The following is a 25,695-nucleotide window of genomic DNA, read 5'->3' as shown; positions in this document are numbered from 1 at the left end:
AATGAACTTATTTACAAAACAGAAATAGACTCACAGACATAGAAAACAAACGTAAGGTTACCAAAGGTGATAGCAGAGGATGGGGAGAGATAAATTAGGAGTTTGCAATTAACACATATACACTACGATATATAAAACAATAAGGACCTACTATACAGCACAGGGAACTATACTCAATATTTGCAATAACCTATAATGGGAAAGAATCTGAAAAAGAATATATATATATATATATATATACACACACATATATATGTATATATATATATATATATCTCTGAATCACTTTGCTGTACACCTGAAGCATTGTAAATCAAATATACTTCAAAAAAAATTTTAATGCAGATATTTGGGTCTCATCTCCAGAGATTCTGTGTTAACTGAACTGGGGTGTTGCCAGGGCTAAGGTTCAGTAAAACCACTAAAGATGGTTAATAGCTAATAAAGTCTCAAATTCAAACTTGACTCCAAATTCCAAACAATTTTTATTATAGCACACTAGTTTTCATCACTTTCCATCTTGTTTTAAAGTTATTTGTGTGTGTATTTTGTTCACCCTATAGGCTTGGTGGGCTCCTGGGGGCAAACTCTTTGTCTGCTTCATCTTCAAATTCCAGACAGTCATTGCCTGGCCTGCATTTGGGGGTACAAAATTATCTGAATGAATCAATATTTTATTGCCTCAATCAACCAATCAATTTATTGATTGTTTACTGAGTACTTATAAGTCCAGGAACTGTGATGGTACCAATACTACACCTCCTGGGGTACAAGGTTCAGGGGAGGAGACACCTGTATTTTACACACAGCATCCAGCTCTGAGCAGTAGATTCCTCTGCATCCCTACTATTCTTGAAGCAAATATTGTTATGCTTGTCAAGTATGTGACTACATAAAAGCTCTAGTAGTATATCCCAGAAAAAAACTGGCAATGGTTCTTAGTTCCATTCTCTTCTACCGCTCATATTCCCTGCCCTTACACCCCTGCCAAACTTGGCACCTACCTTGAACTAGTCTTGTTGGTCCCACCAGTCATGCTGCTGGAAGCCAAACTGCAGCCAAGATCCAGTAGCTGCCCAGGCCGGGCTGTCTCCAGGAAACTCCTGCAGGGATCAACGCTGAAGTCATACTAATCTTGTGAGCAGTCTGCACCCTGGTTCCTAGACATGCCCTACTGGGCATTGTCACTCCCTGTTGGGTACCCTTGAACCATCTACTGTAAAAACTCAATCTATGTCTCATTCCTAGTTGGAAATCTCACCCTCTATTGTGAATCTTCAGCTCTTTGTTTTTAATTTCTTGGACTCTGACACCCACCCCAGTTCAGTAGGTCCTGAAGGAGACATTGTTCAGCCTGGCTCAACCGAACACTTACCTGGAGAAGAGTTTGCTGTTGGCAGCCAACAGTGTGGCTGGACAAGGAACAGAAAGACAAAGAAAAAGTTAGAAGGGAAAATGCAAATCACCTAAGCTGCCCCTCCAAACTTAAAACTCAGCCCCCTCTGTTCCCCTCTGCCACTACTATAGGCCCCTGAATCCCATGAACTCTGTTCTTTATATAAGTATCTGAAGATGGTCAAACACAGACCTGGACAAATATAGCAGAGAAAAACTGGCCCTGAGCCTCTGAACTTCTGAACAATGCCTGGTGTCCAGACAAGAGTTTCTCTGTCCTGAGGAGGACAGAGTCATTCAGACCCCCAGGCTAGTGTTCCTGCTTCACCACTTGAGTCTCTACGGGTCCCAGAAGACACTGGTAGGTTGCGATACCTCCATCCTTTATCCCAGCCCTTATTTTCCTCCAATGGAGTCTCTCTCTTACACCCAGTACTCAGGCTGCCTGAGGCTTCCTATACAGAAAACCATCTCAAAGATGTCTAGGCAGCCACTTTTATGGTGATTTTATATATTCAAGGACCGAAGGAAAGCTCCAGTGATGGACCAGTAGATGTCTTGATAGGCTGGTGAGGAAGTATTTCTGGGCATGTGACACTTTCTGAGTTTCCCATTAGATCATATGAGATTGCTCTTTCCCTGCAGATAAGACCCCAGGGATGGGCTGCTTCTTTCTGCAGTTCTCCCCTTCCATTCTATCCTTAATTCATCCAGTAGATAGCCTCTTCCTCAATCCCAACCTCAGAGAGCTGTGCCACTTACCTTCTGCTCCGAGGGTCAAGTCATCTTCAAAGCTGGTTCCATGGCTGGGGCACCCTGTCAAATAATAAGGCAAAGGCTGCAGAAAATCAGGCTTGGACTCACACACAAACGCACACACACAATCACACATTTGTATACACATCTACAACCACACAATTACATCATACATCCACATGTTTGAAAAACTACCCCAGCCATACATACACTACCTCAGAAATCACATCCATATTTTGATTTTAAAAATCACATAAATACTCACCTATAATTAACCTGTCCCCTATATCACATAGTCATGTACATAATCCTCTGCCAAAGAATTGGCACATGGGGGTATGCACTCACACATAAACATACATACATAGACACACATATTTTATTTTATTTTGAATTTTTGAATTTTATTTTATTTATTTTTTTATACAGCAAGTTCTTATTAGTTATCCATTTAATACATATTAGTGTATATATGTCAATCTCAATCTCCCAATTCATACCACGACCATACCCCCATCACTTTTCCCCCTTGGTGTCCATACGTTTGTTCTCTACATCGACACATATTTTATAAAGCTCATTTTCCATAGCAGTGGTTGTTAGCTGAGCAGCCACTAACAGAAGATAATCTTTAAGGACTAGTCAGCCTGTGGGCTCTGACCCAATACTTACTCTATCTTCTGGGCCTCCTGGACTGTCTTATGACCACTAATAGGTGTTCTGTAGGCAGTGAAAAGATAGCATCTTACGCACGCATACACATGTGCATGTACACACACACACACACACACACACACACAGCCGTGTCGCTGTCTAAGGTAGAGGAACAAGAGGAGGAAAGAACGGAGCCTCTACTTACCGTTGTGGATTGGCTGTCCTGCTTCCTCAAAAAACCCTTCTTCAAAGTATCTAAAAACCAGAAAGAATCTCATAGGTTTAAATCACTACATTTTCGAAACGGCTTTTCTTCAACTATTTCCCACAGGTTCATGTAATTTTCCAATGAGAGTCAGTAGTATTTAAATTGCTTTTATGTTGAAGAAAATGGAGAGTGATAATTTGACTGACAAATCCATAGAGGTAGTCAGAAGGTGCTGTATTTTATTTTATTTATTTATTTATTTATTTTTTATTCTTCACATTTATTCATTTTCATCCTAATTAATAATAAATAGAATTAGTTAAAGCAGGAATAATGGATTTGAGATTTGTTAGATAATGGATTTGAGAGTTGTTAGAGATCTTGCCAACACACAGACACACAACACAATTTCTTACGTAAAATAATTTTACATCCCAAGGAAATTATCAGTATGATACACACACATATATATGTATATACATAAAACTTCATAAACTGCCATGGTGCCGTATTTTAGATTGTGCTGCCATTGTGCTGATAACAGTGTCCCAAGTCAGTTTAGCAATGATTCTTCAGTAGCTAGGAAATAGGAAAGATACGGAAGCAAAACTGGAGAAATATATTTACAGAAGCAGGGGTCTGGGTGCCATAAACTTTCCATCAGAAACACAAATATTGAAACTACGAAAAAACTTTTAGGAGGTCATCTTATCTACCTACACCTCCTTCCTTTTCTTTGAGCCCCATTCTTTTTTTTTTTTTTTAACATCTTTATTGGAGTATAACTGTTTTACAATAGTGTGTTAGTTTCTCCTTTACAACAAAGTGAATCAGTTATACATATACATATGTTCCCATATCTCTTCCCTCTTGCGTCTCCCTCCCTCCCACCCGCCCTATCCCACCTCTCTCATGGTCACAAAGCACAGAGGTGATCTCCCTGTGCTATGCGGCAGCTTCCCACTAGCTATCTAATTTACATTTGGTAGTGCATATATGTCCCAGCCACTCTCTCACTTCGTCACAGCTTACCCTTCCCCCTCCCCATGTCCTCAAGTCCATTGAGCCCCATTCTTGCTGAATATCACGTCTTTCAGGAAGCAGCAGGAACCGCATCTTGGTTAGAGATTACATTTCTACATTTTGAGATATGGGCTTATCAAACATTTACTGTCTCCACAGGAAGAACAATTGGAATTCAGCATACATGGTAGTAAGAAACAACTTAAATGAGGAAGAAATTCGCTGTCTCAAACGGGTGATTGAAGTTGTCTGTGAAAAAGCTTTGAACAGGGACCAGAGCACCTGGATTCCAGTCCTGGCTCCTGGCTGCTGCTATGTTCCCAAATATTAAGTAAGGGGATTTAGATGCCTAGATATTATCATTATCTAAGTTCACTTCAAACACTGACATGTTGTGAGTTTTATAGCTGGCTTTCCTGAAAGTTTTAAAAATGGAAGTTGCACATGATACTTTGAATGTAATCTCAAATGGAGGCTGGAATAGAGAAGAGTTGTTCAAGTGAGTTAACAGGGAAACTGACTGGAGAGCATCCATTGGAGCTGGTCTTAAATGAGCCTTCTCCTTTATCAGTCTCCAGAGATCTAGGCACCTCTCAGGCTATTGGAGTATCAGTTCACGAAATGTTTAATAATGAAAATGGGCTTACAGACTCAACATCTGTAGAACGAGCTCTGTTGAATTTTACAAAATAAATCCCTACATATATAGACATCTTTTGCTGGTACTTTCCTTTCAATAGTGAAAAAATCAACAATATTGTCTAAAATCTGGATTTTTACATGTCCTCATGAGAAAAACTGTACATCAATATATGCTATAAAATGTGGAATGATACTCAAGGTAATTAAGAATGGGTAACTCTAATAAACACAACTAGAACTACAAATACATACTTCTCTTCCTAATATATAATTACATAAAGATATATAATACTACAAACGTGTTAGTATATATAACTTTACAAATATTAGTATAAATTAATATTTCCTATTACTATTAAAAAACACTATGATAACAATATAGTCAACTACTAGAATGCTGAGATCTACTGTTGCATTTAACGCTTGTGCTGTAGCTACACAGTAATGCAACTACTAAAGCCTACAATTACTATAACTACAATAAAACACACTACTGTTACACTTCTAGGTATGCAATCAATGGAAATGCCTGTACACGTTCACCAAAAGAAATAATGTTTATAATAACTCAGAATTGGCAGACCCCCAAATCTCTAGTTACTGAAAAATGGATAAATTGCATGATCAATAGACAATGCTACACAACAACGGAAAAGAATGAGCTATTGCTGGATGCAAACACATGGATGAACATCACAAACATAATGCTGGACAAAAAAAAAGACACATAAGACAGTGCATATTGTATGATTCTATTTATATAAAGTTTAAAAAGTACAAAATTTATCTTTGATGCTACAAGTCAGGGTATTGGTTACCCTTGGAAGCAGGGCAGTGAACAGAAGGGGACAGAAGGAGCTTCTGGAATGCTGGTGATGTTCTATTTCAGATTTCATCACTATATTCCCTTTGAGAAAATTCATTGAACCATGTATTTAAGACTCGTTTATTTTTCAGTTTATACTTCAACACAATTTATATTGCTATTATTTTATATTTATATGTATATTTATATGTATACATATGTATATTTATATGTATACATTTATATGTATATTTATATACAGCTTTATTTAGGTATAATTGATAAACAAGGAACTGCACATATTTAATGTGTGCAACTTGATGAGCTTGGACATATGTAAACACTTGTGATACCATCCATCACCAATCGAACTAACAGACACATCCAACAACTCCCAGAGCATCCTTGTTCCCCTTTGATTTTTTTTTTTTTTGAAGTAAGAACACTTAATGTGAGATTTACCCTCTTAACAAACTTTGAAGTGCACAATACCATATTGTTAGCTATAGGCACTATGTTGTACAGCAGGTCGCTAGAATTTATTCATCTAGCATAGCTGAAATTTACATCCATTGAGTTGCACGACAATTTATATTAAAAAGAAAAATGCTACTGATATGTATGCTATACTTCAATAAAATTTACATTAAAAAGTACCACTGATAAAATTCCTTGTTTGCCCAAAGCAAAACTTAGTAACACAATATTTGTTGGGTGTGCATCCTTCATTTCTATTTTCTAGCTGTGCCCTAGCAGGCATGTCCATAGTCTCTATATGAGGACCAGCTCAGCCTGACCCTTGTGATGGTATGCTCTTCTATGTGTATGTGGAACACACCACAGAAGTATGGACACAGGCCTGGATCTGTTGATCCATGCTCAGCTCCTCTGAGCATGGTGGTTTGAAATTTCATGTCCCTCATCCAAGTCCCAGGCCTTTCAGGAGTTATTGCTTAGAACATAAAATCAAGGACTAGAGACTAGATCCATAGCTGCTCCTCTCCACATGTGCACTGAAAGGTCCCTTAGCATCATTTCAAGTCTGACATAGAAGAGCCAAGCTACTGCTCTTCCTGTATACCCAATTCATAAACAAAGAGTAGGGAGGAGGATTGGACTGTGAGAAGAAGCATGTGGCTATTTTTAGCTTCTTCCAGCAATTTCCATAGATTCTGCCTGCAGAGACTGATGAAATAAAAATTCATTTTAAGGCAAGACAAAAATGTAAACAAATTATTTTTTCTGCCCATTTTGGCCTGCTTCCTCCCCTCTGGTGCGCACTGTGCTCCTGCATTATGCATTAACCAGACCTCTGCAATGGCAGAAACATCTGCTCAGCCGCAGAGATCAATTTTTCTTCTTCTGGCACCAGCCATCTAATGCCCTAGATGATAATATTTCTTTCTCAATCCTATGTATGGGGTCGTGATGACCCACCTCTCTCCTTGTATGTGACATCTTTGGTGAACTTTATGTACAATTCCAACATGTCATTTCCCTTAAAGATAGTGACTGGTGCAGAGCAGACTAGTCAGATGACCTGGGGAGATACGGGGCAGCACCTAATAGAAGTTCTTAGCTTCAATACTTACTTATGACCTATTAATGTTACTAGCTATATTACTTGTAATCTTATTTTAAAAGATTATTTTTTTCTTGCATTACCGTATGTGTGACTGAGCCTCAGATCAAATTAATGATGATTAGGTGACTTGAAATGATTGATCAAATATGTAGTTCTATAAGATCAATGATAGTGATAGTGTAAGTCTAGGTATAGGAAGAAACAGCAAGAGGAAACAATTTCCTGGACCATAACAGACCAGTAAGACAGGTGGTCCAGAGGCTTTTGGCTACTGTTAACAAGGCCTAGTCCAGTCATAGCACATTGAGTGGCCTATCAAAGAAATCCTCACCTGACCTGGGAATAAGCATTCCTAGTGCCATGGGACAAACTGGTCATGAAATGCCTCTCAAAGCTCGGTCGAAATTAAGACGGAAAGGGAAGGGACTGTAAAATGAAGAATGTTGCCCACCACCCAGTTCTACAAGATTCAAGTCCTTAGCCACTGTAATCGCTGACCTACAATACACCTTGAAGGAATTTCAGGGCAAAGATCGGGAGAAGGCACTTTTGTGCTCTGGGAAAACTGACAGAACATGGCCCTCAGATAGTTAGATACTTTCAGAAGTTTTACTGCCATTCCTTCCTAACTTTCTTCCTTCCTAGAGGTAATCACTGTCCTAAAGTTGATACGTATCATATCTGGACACACTTTTCTGATAAATAAAAGGATACAGATAGATGCCAGGTAAACAGATAGATGAACTTATTTTGTGAAATTTTAAAGCAGCATAAAGCTCATCTTTATAAACTTCATGTAGGGGAGCAAAATCTGCCACCCTGAAATGTCTCTTTGGCATTTGGATTATTTCAAGCTGAAAACAACCAAGGCTCAAAAGACTCAGGAAGAAACTTTGAGCTTCTCCCTTAGCTGCCTAAAGAATTTGGATAGAGGAACTGTAACAGGAATAGAGATCTCACTAGAGAATATGAACTAGGTGTGTTGGAAATCAGAGTCTGCTCAGTATCCCATTGTCTTTTTTTTTTTTTAATAAATTTATTTATGTTTTATTTATTTTTTTGGCTGCGTTGGGCCTTCTTGCTGAGCGCAGGCTTTCTCTAGTTGCGGGGAAGGAGGGCTACTCTCCGTTGCGGTGCATGGGCTTCTCATTGCGTTGGCTTCTCTTGTGTGGGGCACGGGCTCTAGGTGCGTGGGTTTCAGTAGTTGTGGCGCGCGGGCTCAGTAATTATGGTTCGCGGGCTCTAGAGCGCAGGCTCAGTAGTTGTGGCGCACGGGCTTAGTTGCTCCGTGGCATGTGGGATCTTCCTGGAGCAGGGATCTAACCCGTGTCCCCTGTATTGGCAGGCAGATTCTTAACCACTGCGCCACCAGGAAAGCCCTCCCATTGTCTTTACATAGTCCAGTAAACGTTTGTTTACCAAACATTTGCTTTTTCATCTCCATGTGAATTGCCTTCCTCCCCTTTGAAGTCCCAAACCACTATCCCCAATATCATCTTTTGTCTTTAGCTGAGGATGGTATTTAAGGTGAGGGTTTCACCATTTTGGTGAGTTACTCAGTTCTCCAGGGTGTCTCCCATGTATACATGTTATTAAACTTTTGTTTGATTTTCTCCTGTTAATCTGTCTCATGTCAATTTAATTCTCAGATTAAAGAATTAAAGAAGAACCTAGAAAGAAGGGTAGAGGAAAATTCTTTCCTCCCTGACACTCACCACTCACATATTACTACAGAGTATAACGTACTTGTACACATATATCATTTAAATCTCACAAGAATCTTTTGGAACTTTATTATTCTAGCTCTCCACTTTACAGAAGAGGAGTCTGAGATAGAATTTCAGTTGTTTGCTTACGGCTGGTTATACAGATGGTTAGCACAAGAATTAGGCTCAAATCTTGGAGGCTTTTCACTCACCAGACTACTTTTTCATTATAAATTTTGGTTCAGGGTTTATCTTGGTAGAATATAGGTAGGGAAAGGTGATTTCTGGAATTTACAATCTTGAATTTCTGGGAATTTATTCTTTTCAACTAGAATGTAGTATGTTTGTGGTCAAGGAGCAGATTTTAAACTGCTTGGCACCCCTCTAGGCCATTTAGACAATCAGACAGTTAGCAAACTCACGGTCAGTAATAATTATTGACTTGAATTGATAAGACTGAAGAATAGTTAATGGGATAAAGACAGTAACTGAGCCCACTGGTTCTCCTGTATGTATCTGGAGAAGCATTTTAAATCCTGGGACAGTTCTCACACACCCAAACCTGCAAACATTACCACCATCCATTTACTTCCCTATATTTTGATTTCCCTTAATTAACTTTGAAATTCCGAACCAGATTATGACAATAAAGACAACATCTTTTGTAAACAACAAAAACACAAAATAAATTCTTCCTGGCCTTACCTCCCAGGGCAGAGTTCAAATAAACAGCCTTGGATTATACAGTGCTTTTTATTTCCCACCAAATAAGCCAGGATGGGTTTATTCTTATGTTAATAAACAAGTTTAGATGAAAGGCTATGTAAAACTTGAAACATTTCTGAAGAGGAAATAAAGAGTAGGCGGGAGTTATAAGTTCTGAGAATTCATTATCACACAAATGATCACACTTAAATAGGTCACAGAAGCTTTCCCTCCATGTCTGGGTAGACTGAACCTAAAATGGTACAGGCAGAGGGGGTGTAGGGTTTCAAATTTTAAAGTGTTTCTCGGGAAAGAGGTACGACATTTTGCCTGGAAGTACCAGCTCCGATTCGTCACTGCTTTGAATGACTGGGGTAAACCCTTAGCCCCTCTTCCTGTGTTCTGCAGTAGAAATAAACAACATAATGATTCATAATGAAGAAATACTCTGACCATAAGAACAATTAGGTTTCTAACTCCTCTTTTGTTACACAGTGTAAAACTCCAGTCTGAAGGGAAAAGCGATGGAGCAGGAATCTGGAATTTAGCCCAGTTCTTCCCTGTGGCTACCCATTTCCATCCTTCTTAGTTTTAGACCAGGTCCAGCCTGTACTTCCAGATCCTCACCCTAACTTAGTCTCAGCCCAGAGATGCACTGGATTCATAGCCCCAATCCCCACACTCACCCCAAATCTTTACAATCCCCTCTCCCTTATTTCAACCTCACTTCTAATCATTACGCCCAATGAAAATTCATGTCCCTGCTCTCTGAGTTCTCAAGAGCCAGAGCCTGTTAGCACACCCAACCATCAACCACGCTCAGTCCAGCTGCCTCGCCAGCACTTACCCACAATCCTGCAGCCAGTCTTCAATCTTGTTGATTGGATTCCCTAGAAAAGCCAGACATCAGATCACCGTGGAAACTGAAGGAAATCAGACTTCCTCCCTGAAATTCACCCCATTCCACAAACTTATCATTATATAAGCCACCTCATGACTCCTTTTTCTTCCCATAAAACTTTTCTTTAAGATAAAAGAGGAATATACCCGTGTATAAAAATAGTGGATATTTCTTCTCTCTCTGCCTCTGTGCCCCCTTTCTCCCAGAAACTTGGAAAATACCCCAAGGTTTGGGAACAGGAATAGATCCTTCTCTTTAAAAAAAAAAAAAGGAAAAGAAAAAAACAAAAAGAAAAAAAAAAAAGCACAATTTTGCGTTTGCGCTTTTTGTTTCCTACGAAATAAGCAAGGTAGCTTCACTTACATAAGATTTATTTTTTAATTTATTTTTTACTGTTTACTCTTATGTCTGTAGTGTCATTGGAACCTAAAAGAAGCTCTGAGAGGCATGTGGAAAAGGTACTATTACTATTTCAGGTACTAATACTTCAATTAGATAAGCATGTCCTGGAGCGGTGAGCGACTTGCCAAAGGTCACGTCACACAGCTGAGTTGCAGCCAGAGTCCAGGCACCCAGATTGCGTGTAACCTTGTTACACAGACAACACAGAAACACTCCAAACATTCATAGAGAACCCTGGCCTCGGATCCTCACAGATAGCTGCTAAGGACGAGGCAAAAGTGTGGCTCTTCCTTTTTCCCAATCTTACACTGTTTCTTTCTCACGTAATTCATGCCTCATATTACTTTACTCATCTTCCCTTAAACTCATTTAACCCAGTCAAAGTAAGCCTCGTGGAGGGTGCTTAGCCTAAACCCAGGACCCGCTGCCCACACTGCAGACCTGGGCATCTGGCACGTTTTCCATATCACAAGAGAACGTGCAAGTCTGTTTGATGTCTAATGGCCTCTTACCTTCCTGGAAAACATCATCCAGGCCAGAAGGCTCGGGATCTGGGACACCCTGCAGGGCTGCGGCAGCCTCCTCTTCCAGGACCTGGGTCTGCCAGTGCCGGCTCTGTCGAAGCCAGGCCCGTCGCCTCTCCCAGGACGTGGGGCTCAGCACAGAGCCCTCCATGGCGCTGGTTCAGACTTCAGGGCCTCCCGCCACAGGGATGCTGTCCTGAGAGTTGGAACACAGTGACGCTCCCTCATCCTCTGGTCAGTAATCACCACTCCCAGGGCTGTCCCCACATCTTCCCAGCTCTGCAGAAAGGAGCGTAACCCTCTGCCCATTCAGGAGGAGGGAGGAGATGTCTGGTTCTTCCTCCATCTTCCAACAAAAGGAATGCTCTGAGCAATCCAAACACCAGGTCTTCCAAGTTTGGAAACTGGAAATATCATATGATTTAAGGGACACTGAGAAAGCGCTCCTGACTTGAAGAGTTGCTACTTCTCATGATAGGTGAAATGCTGTATTAGAAAACATTTTCTTTAGTTCTTAAGAATTTTGTCTCCCAGAATCTTCCATAGCCAGAGAAGTCAATACATTCAAAGTAAAGAGTCAAAAATCAGTGTAAAATTTTAATTGCATCACTTTACCAATTGCCACACTACCTTTTACACTGTATATGATTTTTATTATGAAGGAAGTTTTGTTTCTAAAAGTAGATGCATACAAATATTTTTTACTGAAGGTCTGTTATGTGGCCGAGTCTTTCATCAGGGTACTTTACATATGTTATCTCACTTGTTTTAATTTTAACCATCCTATGAGTACTTTTTACAAATATGTATGATTTCAAAATTCATGCTTCTTCCAGAACATTACTAACTTAAGGTTTAGAAATTATCAGAAAAATATGAAATAAATTAAAATTAACATTTAAAAAAAAAAGAAGGCACTCATAATCTATCGTATGATATAGTAATAGAGATAAGTAAAATATCATCATTGGATACTACTAATGAAATACTGTTGTGGACTGAATATTTGTGTCTCCCTAAAGTTCATTTGAAGAGTTGCTACTTCTCATGATAGGTGAAATGCTGTATTAGAAAACATTTTCTTTAGTTCTTAAGAATTTTGTCTCCCAGAATCTTCCATAGCCAGAGAAGTCAATACATTCAAAGTAAAGAGTCAAAAATCAGTGTAAAATTTTAATTGCATCACTTTACCAATTGCCACACTACCTTTTACACTGTATATGATTTTTATTATGAAGGAAGTTTTGTTTCTAAAAGTAGATGCATACAAATATTTTTTACTGAAGGTCTGTTATGTGGCCGAGTCTTTCATCAGGGTACTTTACATATGTTATCTCACTTGTTTTAATTTTAACCATCCTATGAGTACTTTTTACAAATATGTATGATTTCAAAATTCATGCTTCTTCCAGAACATTACTAACTTAAGGTTTAGAAATTATCAGAAAAATATGAAATAAATTAAAATTAACATTTAAAAAAAAAAGAAGGCACTCATAATCTATCGTATGATATAGTAATAGAGATAAGTAAAATATCATCATTGGATACTACTAATGAAATACTGTTGTGGACTGAATATTTGTGTCTCCCTAAAGTTCATATATTAAAACCTAATTCTTAATGTGATGGTATTTGTTGGTAGGGACTTTAGGAGGTAATTAGGTCATTTGGAGGTGGAGCCTTTGCGAGATAACTAAGAGGGTGAAGCTCTCATGAATGGGATTACTGCCATTATAAGAATAAAAGAGGTTAGCAGTCTGCACTTCAGAAGAGGGTCCTTCTAATACCCAACCATGCTGTCACCTGATCTTGGAATTCTAGCCTCCAGAACTGTGAGAAATAAATTTTTGCTGTTTATAAGTCAAAAAATAAAAATAAAATAAAAAATAAAATATCTTTAAATTTGCAATGTGTAAATTTCACTTTATTTGATCCTCATAAAGATGTATGAAGTCTCAGATCTCAACGGTTAAACGGATTTTTCTAAGGTCTCACAACCAGGATGTCAGTCTAACTACAGTCATTCTGGGCTTGTTTTGTTTTGTTTCCTATTTAGCATAGGATTTCTCTGGGGGCGGTAGGGATGAGGGTGGGGAGAATCCCATAATAAAAACAACAAGGAGACATTGCCTGAAGCAATTAGCAGTTACCACTTTCAGGATCATCACTTTCTAATTTGTCAGCTTGGGTTTCTCCATGGCTCTGAGTTAATTGTCCAGTTCATCAGTGTGCTAATATTTCATTTAACACTGCCTAATCAACACCTCTGTATTCTTCCAAGAGATACATTCTGATGGCACCAGCACTTATTCAAAGAGGAAGACAGAGTGGATGAATCATTCGATTGTCCAAATAGAGCTTAAAAAGACTTGAGGCTAATGTACAGTCATTGGCTTATACTCTGCCCTCCTGCCTCTTCCCCACCAGCTGCGCTCACAATCCCCACAGTGAACAGGTGGAGGTGGGACCAGCCCTTGTCACTGGAGCTGCCATAAACGCTTCATCCTCATGGCTACACCTTTAACTGCTGGAGTAAGGAAAAATAAAAGGGGGAAATAAATAAGAAGAGTGCCAGTTTCCAGAGACTTCTGCTTCTCAAACACTTAAAAACAAAATCATCAGTGAAGCATTCAACAATTTAGGCACTAAAATACCTATTTTTGAAAAGAAAGTCCTGAACATAAAATGCATTTCTAGCGCAATAAAATTGTTTTGGATGTTTCTGGTTGTTACAGACAAAACATATCCAGAGAAAAATAGTACAGTAATTACTGCTGTCTGATCTAAATTCTTTTACTGCAGGTCCAGCCTAAGGCACGTCTCTCCCCCAAGGAGAGACAGCAGTTGGCGCTATGAAACTTTATTAACCCTGGACACCCGGACCTTTCTCCACTGCCTGTGCCTTTGAGGGGAAATTAAACAACTGAATGAAGTCTGTGGTGCATAGTGAAGCCACAAAGAGGGGTAGCAGAGAGAATTCGTTGTCATTTGGCCAGAGCTGTTATGAGGTGATAAACTGAGGACGAAACTGCCACTATAAAGAATTTAGGGAAAGAGTCTAAAAAGCCTTGTTAGTGTGCATTTACCTAGTCCTGCACCTCCATCCAAAATATTGAATGGGTTGGTGTCAGTCAGTCCGGGGAAGAAACTATCAAAGGCTGACTTGCCTATTGTCTTTAATTTCCAGAGCAAATGAATTTTACCTAAATCACAAGAAATCTTCAGGTCACAAGAAGAACTAATTTGGTGATCAGGGGAATTTAAAAGGTTCAGGAATTCAGGAAGGAAGGGAGGGAGGGAGGGAAGAAGGCAAGAAGAAGGGAAGAAAGGAGGAAAGGAAGGAGGGGGAGGAAGGAGAAAAAGAAGGAAAGAAGGAAGGAACCTTCAACTCCCACACTTTTTTCTGCCACTTACTAATGGTATAGCCTTGGCAAATTCAATCCCTTTCTCTGGGCTCAGTTTCTCAATGAGGATGTTATAGCCTAGCACAGTGTCAGAATCTCACTAATTGAGATGAGTGATAGAGGCCTCTACTTTGGTTTCAGCATCCTCTGTGATGCGAATCTATCCCACACTCCTCCTACATCTTTGAAAATATGTCAGACTCATACAGGCTCATTTCCCCTCTGCCCCCTGAAAATGCTTATCCCCCGTTCAACCCTAGGCTTTCCCCATGTTTTTCCCCTCCCTCTTCTTCCCTCTCAGCCTTTGGCACACTTAACCTGAAAGCCCAACTCTTAACCAATTTCTCCATGAAGCCAGGCCTGGCTTCCACAGCCTCCAGATGATAGTCACTTCCACTGAGCTCCTTCCCTGCTTGATTTTCTTCTTCATTGTTCTTATCACTAACATACTTTATGTTTTATTTGTTAATCCAATTTATTTGTTTATTCTTCTGATTAAAATAGAAGCTCCACAAGGACAGAGATTTTTGTCTGGGCTGTTCACTGCCATGTCCCTGATGCCTAAAACAGAACCTAACTGATTTTCCCCAATCTCTGCCACACGTGGGTTATAGAGACCTGTTCACAGGGCATTATGTGGGAACACTATAAGTACAGCAGTATTTGGAGGCTGGGAGAAATAGAATTGTCTGGTTAGTGGTAACAGAGGGAAGCTGTGCTGCTTGGAGATGAGAAACTGGGGATTCTTTGTGGAAATCTGGAGGAAGTGGCACATGATCATCAGACAAGCACATCGGCAGTGAGAGTGTTAGAAAGAATTGAAGGATGGATGCACACAGCTGTCACGATGGCACCTTTGAAAGCATGGAGGGTCCTTGTGATAGAGAGAGGGCATGGAGATACTTCCTTCAAACAAGTCATACAAAAACACACACCTGGATGTACAATGGAGTTTGGTGCAGTGAAAAGAGCACTGATGGGAGTCAGGAGTCTTGGGTGTTCTTCTAGACTTTCTGTCCAATTAACTGACTTCTGGCAAGTCAATTAGGTTTTCTATTTGGGCATTGACTTCATCCTCTAGAAAATGAATTGGTGGGACTCAATGTTGTAAAAGTTCGCCTCTAACACCAATGTTTATGAATTTATTCCAATTGAGTCTGAAATATTTGTAGGAATAATACCTGTACAAAAGATGCATTTGTGTAGTTTTTCCTGTAAGAATTAGGAAACGGTCCAGTGGCCTCTGGAGTTACTTGCCATTTAACAAATTCCCTTTCAAATTAACACTGACTTACGAGGTTCTTGGACTTAAAACCTTCAGTGACCCAGGAAAGTGGTGAGCCTGGATGAGGGAGGCTGAGAAGCAGCCCAAGAAGTGTGATTCAGTCAGGAGAGCTCAAGGACCCCCAGCACTTCTTGAACTTTTCTGCTTCTTTGCTTTAGCTTACCCAGTTTCAGCCACCTTCCCCTCTACCCAAACACATTCTATCTACATTTTGAAGGGTTCCTCAAGTCATCTCCCTTCTCTTGCCCACCACCAGCACCCAGCACATGCGCCTAGACCACATTCAACAAGACGTAAGTGGCTTACCTTTCTGGCCGTTATCCACCATTGCTTGTAACCTGTCCCCTAAATCCTACCTCAGGGCAGTGCATGGTACATTGCAACAGAAGGGGCTCAGTAGATACTGTACCTGCAGAGGACCAAGAGTCACACTGCTGCTGAAATATTATCCCCCTCTAGTGTGTATCATAGGCCAGGGGCTCCCGACTTTCCACATGGTCTCAAATCCTAATGTATATATTATGGATACCTTCTAATGAAGAGGAAAAACGCTTGGGGCATAGTCACGCCCCCTTTGTTGATAGAACATAGGGCCACACAAATCTGACTGAACTTATAAGCTGAAACTATCAATTTCTCTTATCCTAAAAAAATATTTTCCAGAATTTTTCATTGTAAGTTTTTATTCCCTGGTCAAAAGTTCCTTCTGGAATCTTGAGTACCATTTTTCTTGATGCTGGTTTAGATTATAATATTACATTTAGTCTATCTTCTGTGGGGATGAACGTCTGATGCCTGCTGATGTATTTTCTCTGACATTCCCACTAACCACCCCCCTACCCCAAAAAAAACAACATCACGAATGCCACGCTGGTTCTGTTTCTACTTGCCTGAACCACCCCAAAGCCTCCTTTCGCCCTCTGCTATCATTTTCAGTCCTCTGTCTTTTCTTCTTTCCTACATTTTTCTAGGGATTTGCTCCCAAAATATTTCTCCACAATCTGTTGAGTGTTCTGGAATCTGACTACAACCAAGTACAGTAGGAGAGAATTCTCTTTTTCTGAGGATATTATAGTTCAGAGCAGAAATTGCAGCAGCCATGATTGAAGTTAGACAAGAGGAATCACCATTAATGGTTTAAGACTAGGGAGCTGGGGACTTCCCTGGTGGCGCAGTGGTTAAGAATCTGCCTGCCAATGCAAGGTACACGCGTTTGATCCCTGGTCAGGGAAGATCCCACATGCCGCGGAGCAACTAAACCCGTGCACCACAACTACGGAGCCTGCACTCTAGAGCCCGCGAGCCACAACTACTGAGCCCACGTGCCACAGCTACTGAAGCCCGAGCGCCTAGAGCCTGTGCTCCGCAACAAGAGAAGCCACCGCAATGAGAAGCCGGCGCCCCGTGAAGAAGAATAGCCCCCGCTCGACGCAACTAGAGAAAGCCGCCCACACACGGCAACGAAGACCCGACGCAGCCAAAAATAAGTAAATAAAATAAATTTATTTTTTTTTTAAAAAGACTAGCGAGTTGTTTCAGAGCTTTGAAAGGAATATCTTCCAACTAAAATCATCAGCAGAAGCAGTAACTTTACTAGCAGAGAAAACCTTTCCGGGTATGTGATTATTACTACACCGAGAACATCACTTACTTCCAGTCTCTTTTCTAAGGAATGTAGTCAGAGATTCACTTTATATAAACATGGGCAAGTCAAAGCAATAGGTACTCATAATAACTGAGATGTATAGAGTTCCTTATATTTATCCATAAAACTGTCCCACAAACTACTTCACTTAATCCCAGCAATCTCCTTGGAGCTAATTATTGTTATCTGAAGCTCAGAGAGATATATGACTAGTCCAAGGTCATATATTTAGGATCCTGTGATGCTGAGATTTAAACTCACATTAGTCTGACTCTAGTTGTATCATCTTTCCACTAATAATAGAGTAAGAGAATAACCTAAGATCACCATGCAGGTATCACTGATAAATGTAATTTAGGATAAAGGAAGGAGAAACTATGTGAGGAGATTTCTCTATTTCACATGCTAGATGAACTCTCCATTTTATAGTCTAGTATAGAAGAGGCAGATAAACCAAAAGAAATTTATGCTTGACTTTGTCACAATCTTAGTAAAGGAAGAGTTGCTTTGTTTGGTTATTAGTGCAGTTTTCCACCTTGACTCCAACTAGATGGTTATGAAGCAGTTTTGCCTTCCTCAGGCTTAGAGTGGTTTAGCAGCCAGGGCCCAACTAGGTTCTAGTTCAGAGGAGAGAGTCTGCCTGGAATTTCACATTACTTTTAGACTGTTGTGGCATTCGGAACATTTAGCAATGGTTATGGAGCAGCACAGGCAACTCAGAGGTGATACCAGTCACAGTCCTGTGACTGGGTCCTACAAGTGCGTGGCTAGCTTGGCACTGAGTTTTTGGTGCCATCTGGGGAGTCTTGTGGGAAGAGCTGGGGTAGCTGGGTTAGTGATGGGCATTCAGCAGTCTTGGAATGATGAATATTTATCATAATTTGATATGAACATATTTTAATATCTTAGCAACCATATGGGCCTACCAATCTGTACCTGCCAAATATCAGCTCTAGTTACAGATGTCTTACTGTGGGGATATTTTGAAGGGGTCTAGGAAGGATGGCCAACTCTTGAGGAGGAAAACTGTAGAAAGAGTGTGGGGCTGTGCAATCAGAGTAAAGCTTGTCTGAAATCACAGTTCTGTCTACTTACTGCATATGTGTCCTCAGTGAAATTCCTTATCCCCTCTAAACCTGAGTTTCTTCATATGTAAAACAGAGAGTGTACCAAACTTGTTGGGTTATTGGGGTTTAAAAATCAAAAATCAGATAATGCATACTAAGTCCCTGATGTATAAAGGAGGTGCTTAATAAATATAGTTATTATTGTTATTAATTTCCCCTCAGTCTAAGCCATTCACTAAAGTTGGAACATTTTCAGGAATAAGGAAAGAAGGAAGGAGAAGGAGTGGGCAGCAGGGTACAGAAATGTGCATCAAATCCAGATGGTGAAAGAAGGATGATGCTGTTAAGAAGAGATTAAAAACTAAGCAGTAAATAGGTCCTCTGTTCTTACTTAATGCCCAAAGCAATCAGAGAGATCATCTAATCCTGATCACTCACTTTGCAGTGAAGGAAACTGACACAGAGAGAGAGATAGAGAGACAGAAAGAGAGAGAGAGAGGCTTATCTGAAGTCACATAGAATATTAACTGTTATCAACAGGACACACACAAGTTCTGAGTCCCAGGTGTGTGCTTTCTTCCTTTATATCACACAGCCTTCCTCCTCACTCTTGGTTTCCAAGACCCAGCCTTAGGTTTCTCTTAAGCACGCTGGGCCTCCTCCCGGGACGTGTATCAGACAGACCTCTCTTCTCTTCTGGCTGTACTGTGCCTATACCCCAGCAGTGCCTGTGAATTGGGACTGAGAGTGAAAACAAGCGTGGGAGGAGAGAAAAAGGAAACGGAGTTTCCATGATGGGGCCTGTAAGACCTTCCGCAACTTATGCGTCTTTTCTGCAGTCACAGCCAAGATAGACATCACCACTCTTGCAAGGGGTTGTGGGAAATCCCAGGACAGCCAATTCCTCGGTTTTCAACGAGGACAAACTCCACCTCAAGCCAGGTTGACTGCCCCCCATTCTCCATACCCCCAACCCCTGCAACAGGCTCTCACACTCCTTCACAGATAGGCAATGTCTTGCTAATCTCTAATCCTCTCCCATGTCACTGCCATTTGGAAGATCAGCAGAACAAAAATTACCCTGAGTGCAGCATTTTTGCATCCTGAGACTTCTTGTGGTCTAAGGGAGCAGTTCAATTGATTTGAGGAGAAAAGAGGGATGCTGTTTGATAAATAATACCAAGAAAAATGCCCATTCACTTTTGTAACTCGTTTCCTCTCCCTTTTCATCCCCTCCCTCCCACAAATAAGTTTAGCGGAATAAATCCCGAAAAAAGACCATCTACAGCCTCTTTTTCTCTCCTCTTTCTTACTTACTTCTACCTCCATGTTGTGGATGAGTTTTAGGGGAGCCTTGTAAACTCCTACAGGAAATATTAAAGTTGTACATTTGGAAAAAAGGGATCACGTGCTGTCCGTGTTGGGAGACACTAGATTCTTTCATCTGGATGGGCTATCATCAAGGCATCAAGAATAAGAGACATCAGCTTTCCTGGACTGGTTTACAGGTAGTTCAGTCTAGAAACAGGAGTGAGAATAAGCAGACTTCTCGATCATTGAGGTAGTTCTGTGAATTCCTATCTTTAATTCTTCAGTCTCGTTTCCTTGGTAAAGAAGCTCTGTCCCTCAGATACTCATGTTTATTCTTCCCTCTTTTTCTTTCACAATATCTACACCCTCTTTTCTTCTTCTCAAAATCTGTGTTTAAGCCTTTTTGCAGTAGGCCCGTGTGTGGGCTGGGCACACAGTACTGTGGGTACTGGAATGCCCACCTTTGTCTTGTCCTTTAGGCTGTAAACAGGACAGTTGGCAGTTATCAAGTGGAGAAAGATGTCTGATCATTTCCTCTTACTGTGTGAATCATGACCTGGGCTGGGACCAAACTTCCTCTCCATTTTCTAACAGAATATGAGTCATTAACCAAATGATGGTATTGGCTCTCCATGGCTACTACATTGTGCTCAATCACAGGATTCCATCTAAGTTTCAGTAGAGCAAAGGAGTTATGAGAAAGTGTCTTTAGTATGGTTGTAAAGAGTTTCTAAACTCCTTGGGGTGCACGTGAAGAAAAAATCATTTGTAAGATTTCTTTCTATCTCTCTTGTGATAGCTTTAGCTTGTTATCTCTGATATTCTCCGTAGAGATAGATAATAAACCTGTCTTACCTTATTCCTAATAATGTTTCAAGTTACATGAAAATTAGACCAGATCTTTAGCTCTAATCACTCAAGCCTAATAACTGAAGATTGGACACACAGGTCGCAAGTCTGCAACCTCCAACCTCCTATCCTGGGCACTGCTGTGTTCTGTCTAGAAAGTTCCCTTGCCTCTCTATTTAGGGCTATTTGTGGTAGACAGAGTCACTGGGGATCTCTTCCAAACACTTGGGGTCTTATCAATTCTGGGGGGCTCTTTCATCTTGTCCTTGTTCTGCACTGGGGACACACCTGTGCTCCTCCACACACTGGTGGGTTCAGTAGCAAGCAGGGCATGGGAAAACCCCAGCGTAGAGGATCTTTCCACTCCTCTACCTTCCCCCAAACTCATGCAGGTGGTGACATGCTCAGCCTGGCTACCACTGAGACCAGGTGTGTTGGAGGAGCAGACCCCATCCCTCCTCAGGATTACACAGGTCATTAAGCGGTCAATATATTCATCGATCCATCTCTGAGATGTACGGCTTGAACACCAAACCTGACAGGTGGTTATTGATCTTGAGCCTTCCAGTAAATTTGGCCCGGTGTCGTCCAGTTGTATAAATTCTCCCTCCCCATTCACCCTAGTATATGTTGCTATAGTTATCTCCTCAACAACTTTCTTCTACAGCCTTTGAAGAAAGTGGCCATACCCACAAAAAGCAAAATTAATTCTGGCTAGGTATTCCCGAGAGTCAGAGTTATGGATGCTAGAATGGGACCCAGATGAAGCTAAGAAACTTTTCTCCTTGAGAACTTTTCCGTTAGATTGAAACGAAGCAAAAGTGAGGACAGCAAGACACAGAGAGGAACTTCTCAGGTGAGAAAGACGAAAAATTCCTAAATATTAATTCAGGCCGTCAAAGGAACCCATGTTCTGTGACCCTAGCAAGAGTGCCCTTCTGATAATAGGAAGGAAAAAAAAAATAAAGAGACCTTGTTCCAAGAGGTGCAGTGATGTATTTTTTAAGGTTGAAGTCAGGGATGTGGGAGCTTTTCTCCTGACATTTCCATTTTCTTCGCAGCCTGATTTTTCTCTGATTTGTTTCCTCCTATCTCCCGGCACCATCCTAAATCAGTATAGTCTTAAAATTGAGGTGGAAGTTGTACTCACCTGTTCGCTGGTAAACAGCTGAGTTTGAGGCAAAGCAGTTCTCAGAGCTGGGCACAGCCCTTCCCGGGTGGGATGGAGGTGAGGACAGGGAGAAGGTATCATATTGCATACTGTATCTTTCTCTCTGTCTTCATTAAAATGCTGTTGCCAGCTTGAAAGAGGAAGCGGAAATGAGAAAACACACACACACATACACTCACATATGTACAGTCCCCTCCTCCTACCCTGGCCACATCCTCTGCTCTTTAGCTCGGCAGACTGACTGTAGAAGAAAATATCCGTGGTCCCCGGAGCTCACCACCAGGGAGCCCGTCCCATCACAGAGCTGCTGTGGTCTTTGCAAGACAACAGGAGATCTTTTCCTGTTAAGGGGAAGGTACAGCTCATTTAAGGATGTGTGTATAGGAAAGTCTTCTAACCATATAACTGCCTCAAATAACCCCACTGCCTCACATAAAGCTTCTGTCTCCAGGAGGAGAGGTGTCTAAAAATGGTAAGGCTCTCTCCCAAAAATTATCTCACATTTATCTCAGAGAAGATGCTTACAGCCCCATCACACACTTGAGAGGGCTCTAAGCCAGAGTGGATCTGTTTTCGTAACTCTTTCACACTCTGGTAAACTCCCCAGAAGCTTGTTTTCAAATACTGCACCATTGTAAGCAACTGTTTCTCTGTGTTGACTTCTTAATGTTTTGTTTTCATGCTCAAACCAATTCAAAGTATTTCTTTCTTAAAATAAATGATTGCTTTCCAAAGATTTTCCAAAATCTGTCACACCCTGGAGACGTCTTCAATTTATTGGCTTTCAGTTCCAAGAAACTTACTAGACTCTAGAATTTTTTCCCATTCCTCTATCACTTTCACCTCTGACCAGCATTCAGCATCCTTGACGATACCTCTCTCCTTATCTCTCCAATATTTCCTAATACTCTTTCTTCTTTGATGTTGCACCATTCAAGTTATTTCCTATCTTTCTTTCCTGGTCCTAATTCTGTTTCCTTCCCTGTGTCATTTACTTATAAATATTTAACATAATATTTATTGTACAAGACACACCTCTGATGTGCTAACTGTGACTGACTTTCGCATATTCATTCTTTTTTTCCCCCAAAATTTATGGCTATAACTACAGCTGGATCTCTTTTTACCATGTTCCCAAATTCCATTTCCAATTGCCAATAGGACAACTTCATTGGATATTCACAATACAGTTATAGTATCGTGGAGAAGCCTAAATAAAATTTCTGCTCAGCAAATTAAGTTCTCTAAACATTATTTTCTTCAAAGCTAAGTAGTATTAAAATAATAATTCTTGATGTCTCTCTCTCTCTCTAATACACAGAGACACACACAATACATTCACTTATATGTAGGGATAAAAAGGTCTAACATATTTTCCCAGTACATAGTAGGTGCTAAACATATGCTTTTCCGAGAATTAACTCAAAATCAACAAGTAAAAAAGCCAATGCTAGCACTCCCTTGGTCTCTTTAACATTATTTTTTTTTCTGTACAAATTAACTACAAAAACTAACTAATGGAAATCTTAAAATTATTTTTAACCTTAAGTTTCTGAAATTCATTAATTTCCTTAACAGTTATTTTCAACATGTGGGGACAGGGAAAGTACCACCTCTACAGCGCATTTTAATTTTTAGAGTGATAGGAAGCTGCTCCTGGTATTTAGTGCCTGAGGACCAAAGATGCTGAAAGTGTCTGAAGGCACAGGACTGTTCAGCAACAGGAATGACTGTCCCGGCCATAATGCCAACATTTTGATAAACATGGGTGGTTTCAAGGTTAGAAGATCTGGCTCTGGAGTCACACCCTGGTGCTAGGTGACTCTGTAGTCCTGGACACATTAATTAACACCTCCAGGCCTCAACTTCCTATCTGCAAAATGAAGATAATCTTAAAGGACTGGTTGCAAAGCTATAGGAAAAAAAGGAATGTAGAGTATATAGTCCAGGGCTTAACTCACGGCAAATGCTCAACAAATTGCGGCTATTTTCTTAAGGCTCTTTAGTACAACGTTTTCAATATATCTATAAATTGAAATGCTATATCCCTGTATCCATCAAAGTGACCTTACTGATTAAAGGAGCCATTTCACAAGGAAATTTCTAGAGATTTTGTTTGTTAAAGAAATGTTTGCTTCTTTATAAGCTGTTGCTGAAAGATTAGGGTGAAGGCTATATGATTCCCAGGAGGACAAAGAAAGGCAGAATATTCTTCTATGTTTGTCGTCTTTCTCAGTTGTAGAGTATTTCTCTCTCAGCTACTCTTCCTCTGTCCTTTAATAACGTTAAGAGCCTCAGTTGACACTGTAAAGTTCTCTGATCATATATTCCACAGGCTTCCTGAAACCTTGACCAATTGTCCTTTTTCTGCTAGATGCAGTTCAGGATTTCAGGAGGTTTTTAGGAGATTTTGTTCATTTTTTTTTTCCTGGTTAAAAATAAAAACGCTTAAACCATCTGACATGTTGAGTTAGCTCTCTGCTGCCCATGTGATTTGTCAGTTCAACACTTTATCACATGGCCAGCTTGTCATTTTAGGGTGGCCTCCCTCCATGCTTTATGAAATTTAGTACAAACGCTGAACTGGGAGTAAAAAAGCCATCTGGCTTTAACACTAGCTATATGACAATTACTTAACTTCCCTGGCTAACAGTTTCCTCTTCTGACAAATAGAGGAATATTTTCTAAGATTCTCTTGGCTCTAGAAACCTATAATATGTACATACACCGTTTTTCTCTTCTTTCATGTACCCGTGTGTGGTTTATTACCGAAAACGAAACTATTAAGTGACGGATCTTTGGTAAGAAATCACTAGGAAGATAAGAGAGAACGCATTACGGGAAAAAAAAAAAAAAAAAACACCTGTTGGCCTTTGCAAAGCTAAGTAAAAATTGCTTTTGAATGATATTATCCTCCAGACATGTAACCTGATAACACTGAGAAGTAAGAACAGTTTCTGAGCACTGAGGTGTCATCAAACAGATGAGCTGGGGCTGGGCATGAGTTCTGAAGCTATAGAATTGAGAGCTAGTTGGCAAGCTGCCCAGCCAGACCTGGGGCAGAGCCAGGACAGCTGCCCAGCGAGGCTGTCCCAGGATGGAGAAGCTGCTGCTCCCAGCCGCGGCTCTGGGCCGAGCAGCTGGGCCTCCCTGCCCAGGCCCAGATGCAAGCGACATGCTTCCATTTCAGTTCTCAGCTTTCTCTTTTTCACACCTTCGGGTTTGCAAACAGCCATTTTCCACTGAGTCTGTCTCTTCAAATTACCAATGTGGGAGTTTGAGTGAGTTTGTCTCCTTCCTGCGCCAAAGGCTCAAAAGTGGGGAGAGGATGTGGATGGAACCCTAGGGGAGAAGGTGAGGGTTCAACTCGTCAAGGAGTTGAAAGTTTTCTGAACTTTCTCCACACCAGAAAATGTCCTCCGAGATCATCTTGTCCTTTTCTCTGCTTCTGTGCTCTGTGAGTACAGCATTCCAAGAAATGGGATTTGCTAACTTTTCCCATTCCCTGAATCACTCAACTTAATTGCAGGAAAGTTCTTAGTTCTGTTTTGCTATCTCTTCCCTAGTTGTTAAGTCCAGCAGAACTAAAGAGCAATATGTCACAGGCCTCTGCAGAAGGTATTCCTGTAGAGATCTGAAATGATAATTCTATTT

The 25,695-nt window shown here is 40.5% G+C and overlaps 1 protein-coding gene across 1 annotated transcript in view; it reads right to left on the bottom strand.

Moving 5' to 3' along the window:
• TESPA1 (thymocyte expressed, positive selection associated 1) overlaps nt 1-22,170 on the bottom strand; it is a 45,108-nt gene extending 22,938 nt beyond the window's left edge. Inside the window, exons 1-7 of the mRNA XM_007125698.4 lie at nt 22,021-22,170; nt 11,295-11,502; nt 10,327-10,369; nt 3,011-3,060; nt 2,158-2,211; nt 1,376-1,412; nt 1,005-1,103 (exon numbers count right to left, since the gene is read on the bottom strand). Coding sequence (XP_007125760.1) covers nt 1,005-1,103; nt 1,376-1,412; nt 2,158-2,211; nt 3,011-3,060; nt 10,327-10,369; nt 11,295-11,457 — 446 coding nt within the window. The 5' untranslated portion in view covers nt 11,458-11,502; nt 22,021-22,170. The remainder of the gene's footprint in view (nt 1-1,004; nt 1,104-1,375; nt 1,413-2,157; nt 2,212-3,010; nt 3,061-10,326; nt 10,370-11,294; nt 11,503-22,020) is intronic.
• Nucleotides 22,171-25,695: the final 3,525 nt, after the last annotated feature.

Source organism: Physeter macrocephalus, chromosome 6 (genome assembly GCF_002837175.3).
Source record: "Physeter macrocephalus isolate SW-GA chromosome 6, ASM283717v5, whole genome shotgun sequence".
Lineage (NCBI taxonomy): Eukaryota > Metazoa > Chordata > Mammalia > Artiodactyla > Physeteridae > Physeter > Physeter macrocephalus.
This window is presented reverse-complemented; position numbering and strand designations above follow the sequence as displayed.